Below are 24,735 nucleotides of genomic sequence, written 5' to 3'. Positions count from 1 at the left end.
AACTATGATATTAAACCACGCTTTAAGTTTAATGAGACAAAAGATGAGACATTAAACATGACAGCAGCTCATTATGCTCTTTCAGCCTTCACATCAACTGATTCACTCATTCCAGACGTTGTAGAAACGTCAATTAAAAACTTGACAGAACACTGATTAAATATTATCTTCCTGTGTTTGTGTTTCCAGCAGGTGGCAGGTGGTTTTCTTCGGTCCTGAGGTCGGAGGTCTTGGCACACTCCTGCAGACGGGTCAGTCGGACACACTTGAGTATCAACGACATCCTGGGAGTTGTGGGCTTCACCTCGGCTTGAACCAGTGTGTCCCAGGAAGTGACTCTCTCTCTCTCACACTCACACACACACACACACACACACACACACACACACACACACACACACACACACACACAGGAGCAGATGTATGCGGTGCATTCAGGGGGTCGAAACCTCTTTGTTATATAAACTCCAGATGCTGTAGTTTACCTGCATATCTGCGCATACATTAACACCTGACGTCATCACACTGTGGATTTCTGGTTATTAACATTTCAAAAAAATCTTCTACTACAGTTCACACGACTCTACAAGTACATGTTGCATGTAAAGATAGCAATAGACTTCTTCAGATGATGTGATGAAGACCGTGAGGATGAACGGACGAGTGCGGTGAAGAATTAAAATCCCTCGAGGAGCCTTAATTAGAGCTCTCACAGTGAGTTTACAGCGCTGCCTGCAACAAGAATCAAAGCTAACTGTACAGTGTCTTTGTGTTGTTATATTTGTAAATTAAAGGACGACATGGAGAGTTTTTAAAATTACTTCTAATGTGTCTACTTTTTTGTGTCGGTGCAATCGATAAACAACAACAACACAGAAAGACAACATTTTATTTTGAAGGGCAAAAGGACAGCAGAATATTTAGACCTCACGTCGACACAAATTAACACCAACAACAGCGAAAGGAAGTTTTCAACAAAGGACCTGTCGTACGGTAGAGAAACTAGCGTTTAGCAGCTAAAGAGACAGATTTCCTCAGGAGTTAGAGAAGAAGAGCCAAAAGAGTGGATACTGGACTTAAAGTCATCAGGTGAACAAAAACTAGACTCCAAATGAACAATAACATCGCTCTGTAACTGCTGGGTAACATGTCAGTGTTTTCACTGCCCCCAAGTGGCCAAAAAAAATCACTTGCATGTTTAAGGAAATACTAATTGGTGTGAGTTATATAGTTTGTACCGTTAAAATGTCCAACAATGACTAGACCTTTGTTACATTTTCTGATGAATTGAACGTCATTATCCCAAATATTTCCAGCAATGTTCAAAACCAGAGAAATCTGTAATTTCAATCAACACAACAATGCTTTTTATTTAGTCGTCTGTCACTAACTTCTGTCAGAAAGGGAGGAAGGATGTCAGCAAACAACACTTTTTAGAGCCGTGTTTCTGTTCACCTGGTGAATTTAACCAATATTAACTCTCTTTTAGCTCCGTTTTTGGTCGCCACCAACTCCTGAGGGAAATATCTGGTTCTTCAGCTGCTAAAAGCTCCACTATGTTCATCAGCTAGTCGCTAACTGTCTTCTGTTCGGTGCAGAACTGGTAGTGTACGGTGGGTTCATCAAACTTTAGTCTTTCGTGAATGTTTTTACACAGATTTGCAACACGTCAGCCTGATGAATAAGTCTGCGTTCCTCTGAAGATGTTGCTCAAACTCTGTTGAAATCACACAAGTCTTGACTGGAATATGGATTCTTCCTGCTCAGTCTTATCAATGAAGCGATTCATCTCCTTCGTAAAGTACCGAATTACAGATCTGATAATTGTGCGATCGCTTCACCAAACACGTGGAATGATCAGATTTAGAAATAGGGAGCAGGAATTAACTGGAAACTGTTGACGGTGTGATAAAATCTGATTATGATGTTGAGGTGACACACGGTTTACTCACCAATGTGTCAAAAGACCATGATGCTTCAATGCTCGGGGAGTTGTAGCGACACGGTTACACTTCAGCACTTCACTGTCACGTTTTCAGTCCGTTTAGTTCTTTGGTTATGATTCAGTTTAATTAGCATAAAATCAATCAAACAAAACAAAACTAGTTTGACAAGCAAGTGGACGATGTGATGAAAAGGTGTTTGACGTTCTGAAGCTTGAAAGAAGAACCAACCTTCAACCTCCACCTGAATCCAGATTTGTTTTCACAAACGGAGATGAGGGCAGCAGTGTAACATTGTCAGTTGATCCGTTCTATCAGGGCTGCAACTAAGTTATTTTCCAATTTTCTTTTGATCGACTAATCGACTAACTAACTTTCCCGGTTTAGACGCTGCTACGTGTTAGTTTTCTTGATAAAAGTGTAAAGAAAAACATACCAGAGTGAAATATTGATTTGCAAACTTTTAATGAGACAAAACTTAAAACAATAAATTACAAGAAATCTGGATAAATAAATATTTAGCTATTTAGGCTTTACCTTCATTTTCATTAACAGTGCTTTGACGAAGGACCGACAGCAGTAAGAAAACAGGCTTAGAAAAAAAAGCATTTTATGGAAAATCAGAGAAAAACGATGAAGTCCAGCATCCAAAACAGTCCTGAACTTTATTTATTTTCCAGTCGATATCTTCGTAAGTGTTTCAGCCGACGACGAGGTTTAATCCACGTCTGGAAAACCAACCGATTGCTTGTAAACTAAAGTATTTTAGGCTCTGAATCACATTAATGTACGATGTGATTCATTCATCAGCTGTAACTCATTGTGAGTCTCTGAGGTGAATCAGACACGTCATCGACACAGTGCTGCAGGAGTACAGTGTTCAGAGGGAGATGTTTGAAGATGAAAAGATAAAATCGTTTCATCTCTAGATGGGAAATGAAGCTTTCAACAGAAGGTCAAACCTGTAGTCTGAAGAGGACATAGGAGGAGCTTCTGTGAAAGTGTGGCAGGTCCACGAGCATCAGGTCCAGTTGAGTCAAAGCTCGTTTAATCCTCTACAGCCCCTTCAGAGACGACACCTTCTTCTTCCGAGCAGCCAGCATCTCGTAGAACGGGTCTTTACTGATGGCAGCTCTGCAGGAGGAAGATGAAGGAGGGTCAGATAACAAAGACTTCCTGGAAATCATCATCAGAGTGTAAACGAGGCTCACTTGATGCTGTTGATCCATTCGTCCTTCTCCTCCGCGGTCGGGGCAGAGATTCTGTAAAACGTGTGGTTTCCCTCGACGACGCGGCCGTCTGCCTCCGTCTTGCAGGCCTTGATCACCTGATCCTTGTGGTCGGGGATGTAGAGCTCGAAGCAGTTCTGAGAGAAAGAGAGAGAACAAACAGGGTGAGTCAGGAGGTTTGTGTCAACAGGAAACATCTGAAAAGTGCAGAAGATACAGATTAGTCTCGCTGTGTCTCAGGTCTGCAGGGAATAAATAGATTTCCTGATGATAAAAAAGACTCCGGGAACAAATCTTCAAATAACTGCTCTGTTTCTGCTAAAATGGATGTTTGTGATTAGAAAAAGATTTACACTGGTTTTATTAAGCAGCTGCAATAGGCCCAAGATACAAACGGTAACATTTAACGGAGAATAAAAATAACATAATTAACACCACCAGATTATTACTCAATCTTCATCTAAACCTTTTGGATAGATCTATGCTTTTTCTTGCATCCAGTTTCTTTTGTTTCCATCCAGTTAAGTCTTGTTTTATGGTATTTTTGTAAAAGATGTGATATAATTTCGCTTTTTTTCCATCCAGCAAAAGTTTTGGATATATTTATCAAAATATGTCATTTCCATCCCTCTTTTCTGACATGACATTCAACTAAAAACAGAAAACCGCAGAAATGAGTCAACTTCTCGACAAAAACGTGGCAGAAAGCAGGAAGAGTTTACCGGTTTCTTGGAGTCATCAACTTCTCTGATACTCAGATTTTCCAGTGGAATGATTCCTCTGGGTTCCTTATCCTTGAAAAGACAGAAAATACATGAGCGCCGACTTAAACTTACGGACAGTGTTTAGCTCGCATCTCGCAGCTGCACTATCGCCAAACAGGAAGTACTTACGGTCGTGTATTCAAAGTAATAGAGGCAGTTATCTGTGAGAATGAACCAACGTCTCTTCCAGGTCTTCACTCGTCCTCCTGAGGAAAGATCACAGGTGAGCTACGACAGTTAGGACGGAAAACTTTGTACTTGATGTGACGACAGCAGCAGCACTCTGAAGCACACTGACGGCACAAACCAGCAGGTTAAATGGAGCCTACTGATTGCAAAGACGCGAGCTGAGGTTAAAACTTGTCCAGCAGTTAGAATCTGATGCGAAGCGGCTCCATTTTACTCACATCGAGAGCTAATCAGCGTACAGCGCAGGGTGAAGGAAGTCTTTATTCTGAATGAAATAATCTGATGTGAAGGTGAATGCACACAGCCAGAGGGAGTAAAAAGGCAGGGAGATGTAGGGAGGTGGGGGTAGCAACTCGAAAGCAAAGCAGTGCATTAAAGATGGTGAGGGCGAGGTGGGTACATACCTCCTGGAGTCAAAAACCATGAAACACAAACGAGAAGAATGTCAACAAAGGAGAATTACACAAAAATATAATTCTGTTCTTTGTGTTAAAGTTGCTATTACACATCCAGTCCACTAGAGGGCCCTCTAACAACAAGGTGAACTGATCCAGACTGAATGAATTAAAAAGTACATGAACTGTCTGACACCATGAGGGTGAGTGTACCGAGTTTGAGCAGCCATCCTTCTCTGTCGGGGTTGAAGAAGGTGTGTGTGAGGTCGTTCCCGTCATCCTCTGGGATCTTGAAGGGTTCATTCTTGATGCTGTCGTACAGATTCTACAGAGATGAACAGGATGACGTGCGATGAGTTATTGGGTTGCATGAATACAGGCGGGACATTTTCTGGAAGTCATGTTTGAAAAAAATAGAAAAGCAGAGATTGTTTTTGCAATTCAAGAGCATTTTTGTGACTGTTGATTTTGGCTACGTTTTATTTTGAAAAGCCCGGATTCAAGAACACAAACACTTTCACAACTCTGTCTTTTATTTACTGGGAGGACAAAATATTTAGTGACACGGTTTTATTGCCAGATGATCCCCAGCATTGAGTGTGAATCACTAGATAAAGTTCCTTGTATAAGCTCTAATATTAAATGTGGCTGATATATAGATGATTTTATCAATGACCATAAATGAAAATGACGTTTATCCAGTTACAGGCAGATATTCTGTATTTCATGTAACTGCAACAGCCTGGTTTGTAGTGATAAAATGTAACTAAGTACATTCACTCCTTGAGTACAATTTGAGGTACTTGTACTTTACTTGAGTATTTCCATTTTCTGCTACTTTATACTTCCACTCCACTACATTTTGGAGGCAAATGTTGTACGTTACTCCTCCACATTTAGTTGATTACTTTAGTTACTAGTTACTTTGCAGATTACATTCTGCATCAGAGACACAGTAAACCCATAAATGAATAAATGCCTCCTTTGGATATAATAAAAAAATGCCTCGTCTACAGGCCCCAGGGAAATAAAATAGTAAACTGAAGGTGTAAAGGGGCCTGGTTTTTAAAGGGTTCCCAAAAAAGCAAAGCTTCCTCGCTAAGGATGTGGGCAGCCCAGACACAAAATAGGGCCCAAATGGACCAGAGTTCTGGCTGACAATCTAAGGGGAATGATTCAGGGAGTGATTCAGCATGGGCCAGGGGCAGTTTCAATATGAGGGTGAGGGTGAGAGCCATTTTCCACCTCTTTTAAGCCTTTCAAACAGGGGCTGTGTCTCAATTCAGGGGCTGCATCCTTCGAAGGACGCATTTGAAGGCCAATTGCGTCACAACGCTGCGCGAAGGCTGTCCCAATTCGAAGGCTCCTTCAAATGCATCCCACAAATGTGGCCTTCCTTTCCCTTTTTTTGGAGGACGCACCGCTACTATCCTTCGCGGCCTCCCATATCCATGGGAACCTTAGTATAGCACTGGTTCACAGATAAGTATTGAGATTAAATGTAGCTTGACCTTGAACAGGATGCAGGTACAGAAACTGATTTTGATTACAGAAACGTTTTGATGCTTAATTTGTTGAGTTCCTTTGGTTGAGCTGTTTGTGTTGCATTAATTGAAACTTTGAGTTGTTTTAGGAAAGTAGGCTCCTCTCACCCTGAGCAGCTCCTCCGGCAGGTCTCCTCCATCGTTGATGCCTCTGTTCATCGCCGTGAATCTCTGAACCGTCGGTTTGTCCTTCACGTTGGGGTTGTGTAGGCTGGTGTTCAACATGATCACAGCGAACGACAACACGTAACACGTATCTGTAAAAACAAGACAAAAACACAGAAGATAATCAATTTGAAAATTTCTTTCAGGAAAAACTAAAATTGACTTTGGTGTGTTTTTGTTATCGAGTCTGAACTTTCTTTAGATCCCTAAATCACAACATGAGGTCAGAATACATGCTGTGTGTCATAAATTCAGCATTTTTATATACTTGAAAAAGAAACTGTGATTGTAAACTATTTTCTTTATATTTCTGGTATCTCCTCTTCTTTCCTGAACACACACTCGTGTTCGTACCCGTGCTCTGAAACACTCCGGGGTTGCAGCGACAGTATCTCTGGGCGAACGCCTCCATCATGCGGTCGATCTTCTGAGCCTCACCGGGCAGCCGGAAGCTCCACAGGAACTGCCTGAGAGCCTGAACCAGGTTCAAGTCTGTGAACTCGTGTAACTCCAGGAAGGCGTGCAGCACCGCAATGTTGAAGTCATCTCTGCACCACACACACACCCACAGAGGGGGGAGTAAACAGAACGAGAACAGGATCAAGAAGTGAAGGCAGCTCTGTTTAGCTCTCTGAGTTGGCAGCTACCAGAGTTGGATGAGATGTGATGAATCAGATGGAAACAGATGATCTGAATGGATGAACTGATAATGCACCATAAGCTTAAATATATATAAAACACAATAATACATTAATAAGACCTGATTTGTCCTCGACAGGAAAAATATTAGGATTCTCCTCTTTTTAAAGAAAGGGTCCCCTGGCTCTGTTGTCATTACTTCTGATTAGAGACGGACCTTTTTCACAGAAGCCATTTTGTCACTCACCTCTCCCCGAGGTAGTCGCCAATAGCTGTCTTATTAAGCCCCTCCCCCTTGTAGAGAAACTTGGCGATGTCATCGCTGGTGTTTTTCAGGAGAGAGCTGTCGATCAAGAAGCGAATCCCCTGGGAGAGAAAATCAGAACACACAACTCAGTCTGAACGTTAAAAACACAAAAACAACCAATATGAACCTCAGGAAGAAATCAGTTTTGTCCAGTGAGCTACAAACAACAACTAGATTATATGGATCAATTTTACTTTAATTTGACCAAGACAAGGTTTTTGTTTCAGCAGAGATTTAAGATTATATTTTTAAAATCGACATTTCTGTCCAAAGTTTGGTCAATACATGAAAGTTTCTTCACAGTTTTTCATATTATGAAAACCAAGACTGCCCTTTATCGCCACAACTAAATAAATGATCCACACATTCATGAGAAGCAACAGTACAGTACCAAAAAGTAGATTTTTTGAGTGTACTCTTGTAGAGTAAGTAAGTAAAAAACTAATCATAATACATAATTAAACAGTGAGGTTTATCAGTTGACATATCGGACATTGTCCCTTGTCGATGCAGCCCAGGAAAGCGCTCCATGTTTTCAAGAACAAGTCTCGGCATCCTGAGAGTCTGAATAGGACTCGTAAGCTGCTGTGTTGAATATTAGTTCAATCCAGGGCTCAAAAAATGAGGGTGTGACTGCTTTCCATTGTCTAACAGTAACTCTGCATCCTGTTAACAAAGCCAATCAGCACCACAGTTCACTGAAACCTTGCATCTGCTGTTTTTTCAGGGTTAATACCCAACACACAAAGGGCCAACACAAACAGTTCATTTAGTTCAGATATTATTTTCCCCTGCAACCACAATCAATCATTTTTAGTCAGCTTTCGGAAAATAAAGCTAAATTCTCTTCTACATGATTTGGTTTTTTTTTCTCTGTTTTATTACAATAGTAAACTGAATATCTTTGGGTATTGTGTAGGACAAAAGACGTCACCTTGGACTTTTTACTATTTTCTGAGGTTTAATAGACTAAATAAGAACTTGATTCATCGAGACATAATCAGCAGATTCATCAATAATTAAAATAGTCATGAACTGCGGGCCTACACTGATCTGTTATTCTCACCTTCTTGGGGTCCATGTTGAACTTCTTTCGGCCCATGGCCATCTGTTTATTCCTCTGCATGCTTTTCCTAAAAACAGATGACACAGAACAGAAGTTCAATAAATGACTCAGCAAACAGAAAGTCTGCATGTTAAATCTTGAACCCAACTGAAACTCAACTTGCGGGGCAGATGCACTACCAATATAAGGAAGTAAACAAATTTGGATATCTATGTATCCGACTTTAAACACATTATTTGTAACGATCCCTCAAATGTGGTTATCAAACACTTGTGACACGTAATGGAGGCGGGATATTTTACAGTTTAACAACAGTTTAAAGAAACCAGAAAATGCTTTCTTCACTTCTTTTTCTTAAAAAAGGACTTAATTGATAAATCGCTTATCAAAATAGTTAGTGTTGTGTTTAGAGTATTTACCACTGAATACCTTTGGGTATTGAACTATTGTTCAAACAAAATAAGCAATTTGAGGACCTCTGGGAAAATGTGATGGGCGTTTTTTATATCTATGATCATTAGACAACATATTTCAACAGATTAATCGATAATGTGAACTATTTTTAGTTGCACTGGACTCTGTTCTGAATGTCTTGAGTTCTTTCTGGTCATTTTTCTTTCCCCATGAATACATTTCCATTAAAACATAGGCTGAGTGGACCACAGCTGCCCACACACAGGCACAGCAGATGAAGTTGAGAGACACTTTACCTCTCTTCAGTCAGACCCAGGTTTTCAATCTCATTGGTCACCTCTGCTATCTCATCCTTCAGCCTCTGAGAGCAGACAGACAGAGAGAGAGGAAAAGGAGGAGACAACAACAGATATACACATATGAGATGCTTGGGTGACCCTTGTGGAGATACTGATCTCACTGAGCACAATACATCATGCACAGTCTTCTCTTCCAGCTACTTTTCACTGACCAACACATTCAGACAAACTCTTCTTACTGAGGAGATGACCCAGAAAGAAAGCCCTAAAAGTGCAGGCGTGATGCACTCTCTCTCAGACAGACTCATTCTTCCTCTCGGCAGGAGTTATGTGGAACAGCCGCCCTCTGTAGAAAATCCTCTCTGGGAGCTGTAGCACCTGTTCTGGGGTCAGAGCCGACCACCGTTCCCCTGTGCTGACCCAGATTTATCAGCGCACCCCTCCCTCCCTCCCTCCGGGTCTGTTTTAGAGTCACCCTGGAGGGGAGGCAGGCGGGAATATGCAGGATCAAAGACTTTGACGGGCTTAGCGGAGCTGCTCAGAGGTTATGGGAGGAAAGAAGAGAGGAGGGAGACAGATGGAGAAGCACTGAGGGCAGCAGAAAAGATAATGAACGGAGATAATTATGGAAGAGAAAGAGAAGCGGAGGAGGCCGCCGTCTCAGATTAGAGCTACAATCATCTGTAGCTCTCGGTGAGTGGGTGAAAACAAGGTAAATAACTTCACTTATCTGGATTCCTCCATGTGTGTTACCATGGTTACACCCCCTCACAAATGAACAGCGTCCTCTGTCTCCATTACTGGAATATTTCATGGCTCATTACCCATCAGCCCCCGAGGGCAAGACAGGGCGGAGCTTAGAGGAGAGAAGCGCCGAACGAGAGTCGACCTCGGTAATAAACTCCATCAATCTATTCGCACAGCGTCGCTGCCCGGAGGCCATGTTTGCGTTTCTCTTTGTGTGAATGTGTGTTTTTCTTTGTGTGTGTTTTTGGATGTCCACCTTGCTCACTGAAGAAAGTTACATACATTTTCTTTCATTGTCATTTTAGCACAAATTAGATAGATAGTTACAAAAATGGGGGATTTTGTATAAAATACACAGCAATTTTGGTGACTGTTGAAGAATCAGTCTTTATTGCAGTGGAGTGATGTGCACAGCAGTTATTTTCAGTGTACTGAATCGCTTAAAATCCATTCATTAAAAAGATACGTACAAAAGGTTCGTTCACCAAATCAGTGCTTCAATGGAGATCAGACTGCATAGTCACTGAACTAAAACACAGCTGAAATTCACATCAGTTCGCTAACTAGTAACTGAGAAACGCACAATTTAGTCGGATAAAGGTAAAATTTACAAACTAAAAGCTGATGTTCTACCCTGTTATATACAGCACTTATATTTGCTACACTCGATTGTTAAACAAAATTTTTGGTCGTACTTCCTCCTGCTAGGCATGACATGAGAGGGAAGGAGATGGAGAATGGTGAGCTTGAGTGGCTCAGCAACAATTATTTACATTATCAATGAATCTGGCAATTATTACCTTGATTATTCTTTTATATGTTTGGTATTTTGGTCTATCTTTTATATCACAAGTTTCTAAAGCTCATGTTGATGTCATCAACTTGCTCTACCAACAGTGCAAAATATTCAGTTTGTTAAATAAGACAAGGAAAAGCAGAAAATCTTTACAACTGACATATTGAGATTCGAGAATTTGGGGGATTTTTGCTTGAAAAATGACTTGAATAATGAATCCATAAACAAAATAGTTGACTCATTTTTCTTTCAGCCAATTAATTGATTCATTGCAGCCTAAAACTCCACCATATTGGAGGTGGGTGATATTAGTCACCAGTACAAGACAAATGTGATCCTTTTACTTCACTTTTGTTCTAGATGATGACGCTAAGACCAGCCTTCCCCTCATCATGTAGAACAAATGTACCCAGTTAAAGAGCTGACACAGACAGTCCCGCTAATTTATTTAAGGTTGTTGGAGGAAGCGAGGCGGTGGGGGGGGTGAGGCTGTCCCCCCGGGCACAGAGAGCTAGAGGACACACACATACATGATGTCCACCCCCCTCGTACACATACACCCCACACAAAGAGGATCATCTATCGTGAACGCGTACAGTAACGCTCCGGTGGTCATATGCCTCCACCCCCACCCGCCCTCCACCCACACATATCTACACACACACACATACACCTCCCCAGGCTCACTGGTCTAGACATGGAGGTACAAATCTACTCAAGGACATGGAGAGAAGAAAGAACAACCTGAACAATGTGCAGACAAAAAAGCAAACAAAAGGACTTTTGTGACTCCTGCAACTCCCTGAAATAATTAAAATAGTTTGAAGGATGAACATTGAAAGAGGTTTTGCTTGAAATTATTCCTCTATTTCAAGATCTCTTCCTGATGCACTGTCAATAGAAGTGATGGGGGACAGTCATCGCTCTGTACAAAGGTTTATTCAAGTTAGACAAATCAAGTGGAGATCTTCAATTAGTGTTTTAAGTCACAAATTCCCTCTTTGATTACTTCTACTGCAACTCAACAGTGACAAACAGTCCAGGGAAACACAAAGAGGGAATTGTAAACCAAACAAACACAGTAACTTTGGAAGAAATCTGTTTGATTTGTCTAACTTCAACAGAGAAATGTTCAAGTGAAGGAAACAGGAGAGACAAAAACAAACTCCCTTTCATGGCTGCTCTGTTGAGAAAAACACACTGTCCAAAGGGAAGTAGAGCTCCAGATGAGATCAGCTTGTGTAAAGTTTAACAAATTGATTAGAGGAGTAAATGTGTGAAAAATGTGTGTCTGTGTGAGTGTGTCTTTACTTGTATGTCGTGCAGTAGCTCTTGTTTTCTGCGGCGGATGCTTTCCAGCTCCTGTCTCTCCTCTGGACTCAGGTCATCGGGCACTGAGGAGAGAAGTACATGAAGCACTCAGATACAAAGATCAAATATTCTCTCTCTCACACACACACACACACACACACACACACACACAACGAATATACTGTAATTACACACACATACACGTGTTCAAAGAAAGAAGAGAGACCTGAGAGTCCCACGGCTCTGGGTCACTATAGCAACACAATCTTTGATCCATTAAATTACACCCTCCCCACATCCAAACTCCAATGTGGAGGATGAAATCAAGCCCCTTTGTTTTATACAGATGTACACACACACACACACACACATGCTGAAACATGATGACTTTGCAATGCAGACAGGAAGAGGAAATATTACAATATATAAACAATATTTTCTCCATTTTAGTTGCATCTTAAACTTCAACAAAGCCATAATCAGATTTCCTGAAACAAATCATAAAATAGAGAAAGATTAAACACTGAAATATGATGTCGATCAGTGTTTTCTTTTACAAATATGTTTCAACAGACTTCTTCTGACCAAACTCCATGAGGCCCAAATTTGAATAACTGCATACAAATCCGTTTTCTAGCAACTTGTTTGTGACATTTCAGCAGAAACGGTGTCTCTTTTAACGATAGAAAACCTGTAGGCGGAGGAAACGGAGAGACTGAACTCTACAGAGAAGTAAACATGCTCATCATAACTGTGTTAATGAGGACTAAACAACACATTGTCTCAGTATTGACGTCACAACTCACATGTCCACTGTAAAGGATGCAACACATCGAAATGAAAGTTTCAACAACACAGAAGAAAAGGTCATAATGGTGTAGTCTATCTAACAAATAACTGAATTTAGCCTAAGTTTTTTGGCTGTTTAGCAAACATACTGTAAATAAAAGAAGCGGAGTGTCTTGTGGATTTTTGCATCTGACTTTAAACGAATGAAAACAACAAAAGAAGTTGAGTAAAATAAGAACTGTTGGAAAAAAATGATCTGCTGTGTGGGAGAGAAAAAAAAGTAGCTGTCCCATTTTAGAAAGAAATGCAGGGTTTCCCCTCCCATGACAAGGCCTGGGTGCAGCACCCGAGCTGTTCTGGGCACCACCTAAACCAAATGAGGGTAAAGTCAATGAGAAGAGCAACAAAAAACCTCAAGCTTTTCCAGTTTTTCATACATGGATATAATAATGGTCCAAAATGTCAAATGTCAAATTTTCTTGGGGGAGGAAGCCCAAACCCAACCGCCAAATACATGCGCCTAAGTGTTCAACAAACTGAGGGAAAACACTGAAATGTCAAAAATCAAAATTCAGATGAATATTAGTTTTAAAAAGGTACATTAGACTTGATATTTTACTGTATATGTTAAGCTCAAATGCCGCCTTACATTCATACTCACAGTGAACTGGACATGACCAAGTGTGTGCTCTGATAGGACAGAAGTTCACACATGATGTCTGCAGAGGAAAGATAAGCTTAAGGAGGGAAATGTGGATCTGTTGGTCACAGACTTTGTGGTTTTTCTCAAGAAAACGTGAGCGGGAAAAAAAAAGGAACAAGAAAGATTTAGTTCCAGTAATAAGAGAAGAAATGCAGCATTGTACTGATCTGCATATTTCAATGTACGATAAACATCACACCTCTGCACGGAAATTGCTGTTTCTCTTCTCAAGGCGCCTCATAATAAAGCTTCTGCTATGTGTTCCTTCTGAGGCATATAAACTTACAAGTAAAAAAAGGTGAGCAAAAGTCCCAATTTTTGCCGAGTAACAAGGGGAGCACAGAGGACATATCAAGCTGTGCTGCTGCTGTTTAGTCTGCCTCATTAGAGGAGTCACGCTGAGGGATTCAAATAAACACTTCAGTTCACTTTGCCATCACGACCGAGTTACTCAGTTTCAAAGTCTGAAACAACAAACACCTAAAAACATAGCTTTTTATTATCTAGAATACTGCCAGGTCCTAACCACACCAAAAAGTTGGTGAAACAGAAGTCTGTTTAACCATTTTATGGACTTCTGAGGCATTTGATTATACCCAATTATTGAAAGTCTGTTTGTCTTGACAATAACTGTAATGAAACATGCCAACCTGCTTGAGAGGCTTTTGTGCCAGCTTTACACTAATGTAGGGTGCAGTGGTTGTTTAGTATGCCTGCTTGTAGACCTCTGTTTGTTACACCATAAGACTGAGCTGTTCTAAGAGTTTAATATCAATGTATACCTCCAAGTTTTATTTAGCAATTATTGTGTAACAAAAGAATGCAACTGAGCAATGGTGAATATGTGAGTACATAAATGTATACATAGTAATTATTTCAGTCTTAACAGGTTTGAACTAAACCTTGAGAAAGGGGGAAAATACTGCCCCCGATTCATTTGAAGCAGGTGGCTGGAAATTACAATCAGCTCCTTGAAAGGGGGAAATACTGCCCCCTATTCGGTTGGACTGGGTGGCTCGTAATCACAAATAGGTCGTTTAACATCATAAGCCTGTTAAAGTTCATCCACTAAAACAACTTGATGCCATTGAAAGCTCCAGAAAAGGCTATGTTAAAGGACCTTGAGTTAAGTTCATTCATCAGGACATGCAGACATCTTTGACTATGTACACACAAGGCAAATTAAGCAAAGCACAAGGTGGTGTGACAGGTGCCACAGTTTTGGATACTGGTATATTTTATATATTGCAAACACACAGACAGAAAGTGACGCACTCCCTCATTACACACAGACACCCGTCGCCCACAGAGAAAGGTTTAAGTAGGCCGGAGCAGCTCCTATTATAAACCTGAGGACGAGAATAACGCACCATTGTGAGCGGAGAGGCAGTGAAACTGGCATTCACACTCACTTCCTCTCTGTGGTTTGTTCATTAAGAGAGGAAATAAGAGCAACTAGATTCATGAAACGGTCATATCACGTCTTCTCACGCAAACAAACACATACACTCAATCTATAGAAATTACATCATTATTATGATATGAGACTACATATTATCTAAGATTTTGGATATTGTTTAATTCTGTCATGGCATAAATGTTGTATTTTCCTGGTTTCAAAGGCTGCATTACTGGATAACTGATAATTACCTGCTTGCCATGGCATAACTTCACATATTTAGTGTTTTAAAAGAAGTTCCTAACCTTTAGTTTATTCACACCTGAGGGTAAGAAAGGCTAACATGTGGCAAGCCAAAATGGTCTTCCTCCTCTTCTTCTTCTCCTTCGTCTTTCTGTTTATGGGTTAAATGTATTATATTTATCAGCTAATATTTCATCAATACATAATATAAACTTCCCATAATGGGTTGGATATATATCGTACTGTAGAGTGCTGAAATTGTCTGAACTTGTCAGATTGTTCTAATACTTGCCTTTGCCCACTTAGTCTTTATATCCACATTACTGATGATTATTTATCAAAAATTATATTACATGAATATTTTGTGAAAGCACCAATACTTTTCCCTACAATATTGTCGCAATATCAATAGGTGTTAAGTCAAAAATGCGATTTGGTCGCCCGGTCCTGGCATTTATGAAATGCTTTTGAGAAGATATAAATATCTAGATATATATAAAAATCCTTTAAATATCGCAATATTATTTTAAGGCTATATCCTAAGATGCAGTCAGCTGCTCTGCACAGCCTCGAGGTCACAGAGTGTGTGTTTGTGTTGGCAAGTAACGGGACACCTTGTCATAGCAATGCTGCTGATGACCAGCTGCTATGGACAACCAACATATCCAGGCCTGAAGTTCACTCTCTGTACTTCTACTTCCACTGTCTGTCTGGTTTGGAAGTTATGCAACAATTCACATCCTCTGACAGATGCAAAAGACACCAAAACCGCATCTACTGTATGTTCTGGCTGGGTTTCCGGCTGTCATGAACTCACTGAGGAAGACGTGACGACACACACAGGCACACACAGTCATTCAGATAAATTTCTGCAAAACGGCTCGGATGCAGAAGTTGATGACGCACAGAACACCTACACATTTGTGTCATAATCAAGGTGCCTACCAGAGAAAAGATGCCGTCCGCTGAGTGACTTCACCACCGGTCTCAATGGTCCCAGTATTCACAGTGCAGCAGAAAACACACACTTCTTTAGCTTTTAGTAGTTTGATTCTTACTTTGAAGGTCCAGCTCAACACATCTAACTTAGTCACCAATTCCAGCCTGTTTCCTGCAGTCCAGCACAACAATAATCCAGTCCTGCCCGCACCCTCCAATCCCAATCCCAATCCTATGGTCCTCTAGTCCAGCCTCCCTGCTCCTTAATCCTTAAACACTCATTCGAGCAAAGGGGTGAGAGGAGGGGAGCAGGCCTGCAGCTAAATGAGGATGAGGACGAGTGTGTTTGTGAGGGGAAAACCCTTGAACTCTCATCTCTCTCCCCCCTCCCCTCTGTCCATCTTGACTCCTCCCTCCCTCCCTCCTTCCCTCCCTCAGTGAGCTCAGCATCAAACACAGGCTCCCCCACGTGGACACTGGTCTCCGAGAGAGGGAGGAAGGTGGGGAGGTGCAGTTTTTGCATGCGTCTTCTTAAGGAGGGTGCAGATATGAGTCTGACTCACCATTTCCGGTCAACAACAACAACCAAAATTACAAAACAAAAGGTCTCTGTTGAGGAAGAATTAAATCAGTCTTCATTCTTCGACCCACACATACACCAACAACTGCTTCCTCACTGGTTTGTCTCTTTTTTTTCAACCTAAGGATGGCAGCTGACCCGACACCCAAGGCAAAGCAGTTTAGCTATGACTAGAAAATTTTCGGTCAGTGTGTGGCCCTTTTCACAAGGCAATATTTGTCCGTTTCACTGTTCACAAGGCGACGATTGTGTGTTTAAATGTTCCCAAGGAGAACGAGCTGAAGTGAGTGATTTAATCCTGCGGTTATGGTAAACTCCCTGGTGACTGATCGCATTCACTCAGCCTTAAAGGCTCAAAAGTCCAACAAGGAGGCAGAAACAAATCCAACAAACAAACTGGGCTCTGAAAAGAAAAACATCCTTAAGAGACAGAGGGAGGAAGTGAGGACATTTCTGACAACCTCGGCTGCCCTCTCAGGGTGGAAAATGTCTTTTAGAGTGAAGTACCTTTCATGTGGGGAAAAGCTATCAAAATGGACCGCCAGTGTTGTAAGTATGCTGAGAAAAAAAGTGGCACTCACTCTCGCAAGTGGAAAAAGGCTGTGAAAAGCTAGCAGGTCGTTCTGATATTTCCTCCCTGACAGCAGCTGCCTTACTTAAAAAGCAATTTATATTATTGGTGGTTTATTTTGATAGCTTTTCTAAGGAAGCTCATTTCCACCAGTTAGAGAGAAAAAAAAAGATGAAAACTCAGCTTGATGACAGAAGTATTCCCATGACGGCTCAAAATCGACATTATGAGACACAAATCTCTCACAATTTCAACATTTTCAACTCATAATTGACTTTCTATCCCATAATTATGACTTTCTATCACATAATGATGTCTTTTATCTTATAATTATGATGTTTTCTCTCATAATTGACTTTCTATCACATAATTGACTTTTTATCCCAGTTTTTCACCACCGGACACCTCATTACAAAGCACCCTGTAAGAGAGGCTCACAATATCAGAGGAAACACTAGAGCAGAAGAAGCAGATGATCTATAATTAACAATAACAACACAAGTTGTTTTTTTAATGTTTTCTCTCTGTGTAGTGACCTTTAGTGGTAATCTCCCCAACCTCCTATCGCTGTCAGCATCTAACACTTTGGTCACAAGTTGAGAAACTGAGCAGAGTGCAACCAAGCCAGTGTGTTTGAGGGCAGCTCTTTCATTTCCAGTCGATAAAAGGGTGCATTGATTGTATTTATAGACACGAGAACTGCTGCACAATAAGCACAGACCCCCGTGAGGTCTGGCCTCAATCCAGCTTAATAATAATGGATCTCTTGTGCCAGTTAAGAGCTTTAACAAATCTGTCAAATGAGGACTTGTTGCTCTCGCTCCGCTGATAGGAAATTAAATGCCAAAACCCATGAAACTAGCAGATATCCAGACAGTAGGTACATGCTCACTTCAGTTACACAGCGTTAGATGAAGTTACGTTAGTCGCTAGTTAGCTAACTAGCTAACCTGGTTAGCCTCTAGGTTAGCCCTGCTGGCTGTGGTTAACTAGCGGGTCAGACAACTTACCAACTCCGTCTTCAGACTTTAAAACCATGTTGGCGCTGTTGGTCGACGCTGCCTCGGTGGACGACGCTGAGTTTTTAACTTTAAAGTAACTTTAGAGGTCGGAAGGTGTCTGTATTTTCTCTGTGTTACCGTTAGACTGGCAGTTAACGACAACTGTCTGAGAGACAGCCGGTGTAGGGGCAGGATGACGTAGGCGTGGCTTCCACGGCTGCAGCCAATCAGAGAGCGGCTAAGCTCAAACAAACCTCTATCTGTCTCTGTATCCATCTATCTATCTATCTGTCTGTCTGTCTGTCTGTCTATCTATCTATCTATCTATCTGTCTATCTATCTATCTATCTGTCTATCTATCTATCTATCTATCTATCTATCTGTCTATCTATCTATCTATCTGTCTATCTATCTATCTATCTATCTATCTGTCTATCTATCTATCTATCTATCTATCTATCTATCTGTCTGTCTGTCTGTCTGTCTGTCTGTTTAAGACAAATTTAGGTCATAATCATGACAAAAAATGTATCAGAAATGTGACTTTTAAATCACTGAAGTAAGTGAATATCTCATACCCAAAAGTCAACTAGAGTAAAAGTAAAGATACCAAGTTAAAATATTACTTTCGTGAAAGTGAATACTTGTTTAATGTCTCAAAGTATCTCATATTAAACAGCCTACACTTAACTATCAAAGTTATTTCCTGTGCAGCAAATGTACTTTTATGTATATACATGTAAGCCAACCGATTTTCGGCTCGCAGATTCTTGCAGATTTGTCTGATCAGAATCGGTGTTTAAGCCAGTTGCTGATGAAATAAATTAAGCGACAAATGTCAAATGTGCCACTTTGGCTCTGATGCAGTATGCAACTATGCATGTAACTCGTAACTAAAAATATCAAGTAAATGTAGTGGAGTAAAAAAGTACAACATTTGCCTCCAACATGTGGAGTGGAAGTATTAAGTTGCAGAAATTGGAAATATACTCAAATAAAGCACAAGTACCTCAAAATTGTACTTAAGTGCAGTACTAAAGTAAATGTACTTAGTGTCATTCCATCACTGATTTTAAGATAAATAAGATACGATACGATATGATACGATACGGAAAGGTACGGTACAGTACAGTAAGATAAGATAGAACTTTATTATTCCTGATGGATATTCTTGTGCGAGAGAAGGCTCAAAATTAAAGCAACATAAGAGCACAATGGATTAATAACAAAAAAGTGTGAAAGGTGTAAATGCTAACATCAATGCTAAATAGAATAACAATAAGATAATTTAGGAAAAAAACTTAATAAACTACAAAAAAAACTTTTATAGAAAAGATAATATACAAAGAAATTGAGAAGTAATAAAAAGATAAAAAGCATTGCACCTGATTGTCAGAGTAGATATTGCAAGTGAAAAAGTAATATTGCACATGATATATTAAAGCATATTGATATCAATGTTTTCAGTGTTCAATGTTCAGCTGTCCCTCCTGCAGTAGGGGAGGAGTTGTACAGTTTGATGGCCACTAATAGGACAGACCTCCTGTGGCGTTCTGACCTAGAATTTCATAATTTTGAATGTTTGTCATTCCTGACGTTTCAGCGAACTTTTACTCTCTGTTGGAAACCGTTTTCAGCAGCTTGTAAGTGTTGAGAGAAGAGAATAAAAATCCTTTTCATGTCTGCATGTTTTAAATCTCTATCTATACCAGTAGATGTTTGCTATTTAAATAATTGATTAATTGGTTTGCTGATAAAATTGAGTATGTTTTTTAAGAAAATAAAGTCAAATTCTCTGATTCCAGCTTCTTAAATGTGAATATGTCCTGGTTTCTTTGCTCCTCTTTTACAGTAAACTGAATATCTTTGGTTGTGGACAAAACAAGAGATTAGGGAAACAGTGATTGTCATTTTCACAGTTTTCTGACATATATAGTTGATATATATATATATAGTATAAATAGTTGAGAAAATAATCAACAGATTAATTGTGAACAAGCAGCCCTAGTGTATAGTGTGTATCTCTATCTGAATATGGGTGTAGCTACATGCTCACAGAATCAGTTTTAAAGTCTTTTGGCCCGGGGATATGTGCAAATATTCCCCTTTTTAGCACTCCACCCTGTATAAAGTGATGAAAGGTTTGGCAGCGTGACTTCATTCAAGCAGGAAGAGGATACAAGACTCAACAAGAAGTTAGAAAAACAATTAAATACAAGGTAATAAAGAGGAGAGACACATTTGTCCAAATGGGTGTGAAGGCTGAGGAAGCAGGTTTGATATCAGAGATAGATGTCCTGTGTGTGAGGAAGGAAAAGGGAGAGGAGAGGATGTAGGGAAGGATAGAGGAAAGGAGGGTAAAGGATTGCAGCTGTGCGCTTGAATTGGTGCTTTATTCAGAGTTTGGACACACCAAAAACAGGATATGCTGAGGAGGGGTTAGGGAAGAACTGCTGCAATTGAGCAGTTTAAAGGGTCAGCTCGCACAAAAAACAAAAGACATATTTTTCCCCTTGTTGTTAGTAACAAGCTATGGGTGGTTTGCATGGAGACTTTTTCTTTGGTAGAAAGTAGCTCCAGTGAAAACTGTTGACAGTGAGGTCCAGAGTAACAGGAAGTTATCTATGTCCATGCCTCGAGGCCTCTGCAACAGTGCTTATTTCACAGATAAACCCTTCAGCTGTGAAGATTGAGTCAATAGACTGCTGTAGCTTCCTTTAAAGATGCTTATCTTCAAATGGTATGTTATTAAACAGTCGATTCGTTGTCTCACTGGTTTCTGGTGGCATCTAGTCATGCCGTTTTGGTTTAATGTGCTGCAATTAAATAGAGGTGAATGACTTGTTTTTGAGGATAAGGGTCGCAGTTTACAAAACATTTCCGGAGCTTCACAGCAAAACAGCAACAACCCAAGTAGACAGGGATTTGTTTCGAAACATTAAAAAAACCTTTTAAAAAATAAATAAAATGGCGCCATACAGCTCGTCCGGTGTAATCCATGTCCCCAGAAACCCTGAGTTCATGAACTGACTTGAGAAGATGTTATTTCCCCCTCGACGAGCACCCACCTCTGACAGACGTGCTAACTCTTTTAGCTTAGCAGCTACAGGGAAGATTTCAACTTAAAAAAGGGTGTAATTAACGACCTTTCAAGTCAATTTGGGATTTTTGTGTTTACCCCGAACAAGCTGTATGGAGCCATTTCATGTTTTCCTTTCAGTTGTTTTTCTCCATCCGCTTCAGTTGTTTAGGAAAATGCTGCAACTCTGTTTTGCGGTGAAGCTCCCGAAATGTTTTGCAGACTTCGAAACTTCACCTAACTTTCCATCGGCGTGGGGCTGAGTGGATAATGACTGAATTTTTTTGCCTTAAAGAAACAGGAGTTAAAACAGAGAGCGTTCCGACAGAGGGGGGATACTAATGTGTTTTCTGAGCATTAAAGCATGTAAACCTTTTTTAGTTGTAACCCAGAATAAAATTATAACTTAAAATGAGCACAAAATGTCTCTTTTAAGACAAGTTGTTGATTTTCACCATAAATAAAATGTCATTCATGTCTATTTTATTGAGGCACATGCAAACTGCATGACAAGACACCATCAGATATGACTGAGACAATGAACCAACTGTCTAATAACATAAACTATTAAGACATAAAGCATCTTCAAATGAAGCTACAGTAGCCTATTGAGTCAATCTTCACAGCTGAGGGGGTTTATCTGTGAATTAAGCACTGTTGCAGAGGCCTCGAGACATGAGCACAATAAAGACGAAAGCAGAGGAAATCACAAGGAAAAGGAGGGGGAAGTCCAGATAAAGAAAGATCAAAAAAGGTGGAAATAACCTGTGTGTGAGCGTCGTGCTGCCCTCATTGTGCGAGGCCGGCATGAACGTTGACACGAACACACCTGCACACGAGGGGAGAGCAGTGGGCAGCGATGGAGATTATGTCACTCCAGCACCCACAGGAGAGGAGGATCACGGTACAGAGGATGATGATGGGTGTGCGTCATGTTCAGAAATCAAACCCACCATCACACGCAAACGCACACACTCAGAGACACTCACAGTTGGCCCGACTCGTGTGTACATGAACACAGAAATGTCAAAAACACAGCATGGCACACATACACACTTCAGAGCGCTCCCTGTGTGTGTGTGTGAGCAGAAAATCACCACGGCAACTGAACACTAATAGCACTACTTTGTGTCAGTCTCGCTTCTCATGTCTCATGTCTGTGTTGTTTCTAAGAGTCACACAAAAGCAACATTAAACCAGTAATTAATACATAAAGCTTTTTCTTTTCCAAAGAAAAATGTAACAGAAAATCATGTTTACACACCCCAAAATAAAGGTCGTTTAAGGAATCTTTCACAAGCTTACAAATACCTCTAACACAATCCTTAAAAGCACTCACCTGTAGATGCAGCAGGTGGCCCGGGTCGTACTGAAGGACACAGAAATGCCTGGAAACTGGAGGCACACAGCTCACTGACGGTCCCCATCACGGCACAGTACTCAGGAGTTTGTGACAAAACAGCAATCAAGGGTGACGGAGTCCTCTCAGCATCCCGGCGTCATGTTCAACTAAAAAGGCGGCTGAATCAGAAGCAGGTTAAATCTCTGGCCCTTGAAGAAGCTTTTAGTGTTTTCCCTCCCGACTGCCACCAGACTCTGACAGACTCTCAGAGAAACACTCTCTCCTCTCACTCTCTCTCCTCCCTCCTCTCTCTCCTCTTGTTCACACACTTGACCTCACTCACACACTCCACGCCTGCACTACACACACACACACACACACACACAAAAACAAACCTGTTGGATTTTTAGTGAAAACAAAAGGACACGTATACTGTTTGTATGTGGACACACGCCCACTGCTGTGTCACTTTGAGCAGTTGTCGAAGTATTCTTGGAAGTGATGACAAATGTACACACAACCTCTTATCCTCCTGTTACACACCCACACACACACACATCAGAGCCCGGTTTAGTCAGAGCTGAGTAAAACACACAGATAAACACATATAGGCGCATACGTGATGAGGCATATCATGGTGGACGATATATTAGCAGTCTTTAAGTAGCAACGGTTAAAAACACTCCTGTACAAGTAAACATCCTGCATTTAAAATGTATCTAGCTGTTTAAAAATGAAGTATTTCCAATAACAAAATATTAAAATGTGTATAAAAAATACTTTGCCTGGAGTCTTAATGAATATATATTTTGTGTCAGATGCTTTTATCATATTAAAACAAGACCAAATCGTTCAGAGATCTTATGGCATGGATCGTTTTCTTTGTCATTAAAACATATTGATTGCAGGGTGTTACATTATTATATATAAATCGTGTAATCTAATTATTATTACTGATAGATAAGTAGTAAGCAGCACAGTTGTAGCTGTTCGCAGTGGAGTTTTGTTTTCGTTTTTAAAGATTCACGATTCAGATTCAAAGTGGAGATAATTCAAACTATTTTACCACAAAAGCTGTAGTAACAGGAATCTAATCTACTGTCATAGTTTCGGTTTTTGGTTAGTTGTTTCCTGGTGTCATGTTTTACTTTCCACTTCTTGTCTTTGTCTTTTTTTCTGTGCACACCTCTTTTCCTTTAGTTAATCATTCCTGTGTATTTAAACCTCTACATCACCGTTTTGTTCTCTGTGACTTCTGGTTTGTCCTCAGTTTTGTATTTCTCTTCAGTTATTTCCTTGGACTTTCCTTTGCCTGCCTTTAGTTGCTCATATTTTGGATTTTTGACATCATTAAAGCTTGCTTTTTGTTCTTTTACCTTCCTGCCTCTGTGTCCCTTTATGATAAACTCTTAACATCTAGATGATATTTTCTAATCTGATACGTTTTTTAGAAAACAATCTACAAAGTGACTTGTAGCTATTGCTGCCAAATTAAAGTGGTGAAGGTATAAAGATCAGAATGTGCCTTTGATAAATAATAACACCAACTACAGTCTCAAAAATACCCAAAACAAGTTGAGTACAGAGGAGCAACTGTTTAGACGGAAGCTTAATGACGAAACAAGAAATAATCAATTAGTATCAGCAGTAGTAAATCCGCCATACTTGTAATACATTTTGACAACATCCAGCTCTTGTTTGCGTGGAGGCTTAACGAACATAATGTGCAGCTAAATAAAGCAAATTAACTTTATATGCCAGCAGCACATGCTGGTAGAAGCAGTGATGACAGAGGTAAAATGTAGTCGTAGAGATATTAGAGCAGCAGCAGAATAAGAAACAGATAATGGTCGGAGCAGTGGCAGTAAATTGTAGTCTTTATTGTAGTGATGCAAATGAGTCAGATGCAAAGGAGAAAATCATTTTACCGCCTTTATGCTGATGTTGGATCACACGTAACTCAATATGGCAAGTTATTTCTGTAGCTCAGACATTAAATTAAAAGTTTTCTACGCTCATCAACATGAGAAGAGTTGTTTCAAGTTTGGCTGATGAAATTAAATCCTGATTGAAATGTGTTAATTAAATTACAGCACAAAGGTAGAAGAGATGGTGGCGATGTTAATACCAAAAGATTAAAGATTCAAAATTAATTAAATGTCATTATGCAACACATGATTGAAATTTCTGCTGTGTTTACCAAACAAACAAAAAAGCCCTCCAAAACTATACAAACTAATGAATAAATAATAATCGAGTCACAAAAATAAACTGTTCATGT

At 40.2% G+C, this 24,735-nt stretch overlaps 2 protein-coding genes across 4 annotated transcripts in view; one reads left to right on the top strand and one right to left on the bottom strand.

The window, feature by feature from the left end:
* The window catches only part of pgs1 (phosphatidylglycerophosphate synthase 1), a 28,411-nt gene extending 27,591 nt beyond the window's left edge, over nt 1-820 (top strand). Inside the window, exon 11 of one of the 2 annotated variants that reach the window (XM_084341933.1) lies at nt 193-820. The gene's annotated coding sequence lies outside the window, so the exon portion shown is untranslated. Of the gene's footprint in view, nt 1-189 lie in introns of both variants that reach the window. The other variant, XM_084341932.1, reaches the window with a different exon arrangement.
* Nucleotides 821-2,391: 1,571 nt separating this feature from the next.
* Nucleotides 2,392-22,658, bottom strand: LOC311250019 (cytohesin-1-like). Of its 2 annotated transcripts, none has more exons than XM_084341509.1 (12): nt 22,452-22,658; nt 11,809-11,891; nt 8,952-9,016; nt 8,242-8,308; nt 7,116-7,234; nt 6,584-6,777; nt 6,173-6,321; nt 4,734-4,845; nt 4,066-4,142; nt 3,895-3,966; nt 3,155-3,309; nt 2,392-3,077 (listed from the first exon to the last, which is right to left on the bottom strand). In XM_084341509.1, exons 1-12 carry the CDS (start codon nt 22,537-22,539, stop codon nt 2,999-3,001), a joined length of 1,260 nt encoding a protein of 419 aa, XP_084197635.1. In that variant the 5' UTR covers nt 22,540-22,658; the 3' UTR covers nt 2,392-2,998. The 2 variants fall into 2 exon arrangements, with proteins under 2 accessions (XP_084197635.1, XP_084197636.1); XM_084341510.1 differs by lacking the exon at nt 22,452-22,658 and adding an exon at nt 18,043-18,209.
* Nucleotides 22,659-24,735: the final 2,077 nt, after the last annotated feature.

Source organism: Pagrus pagrus, assembly GCF_965226575.1.
Source record: "Pagrus pagrus genome assembly, chromosome: 21".
NCBI classification, from domain to species: Eukaryota; Metazoa; Chordata; class Actinopteri; order Spariformes; family Sparidae; genus Pagrus; species Pagrus pagrus.
This window is presented reverse-complemented; position numbering and strand designations above follow the sequence as displayed.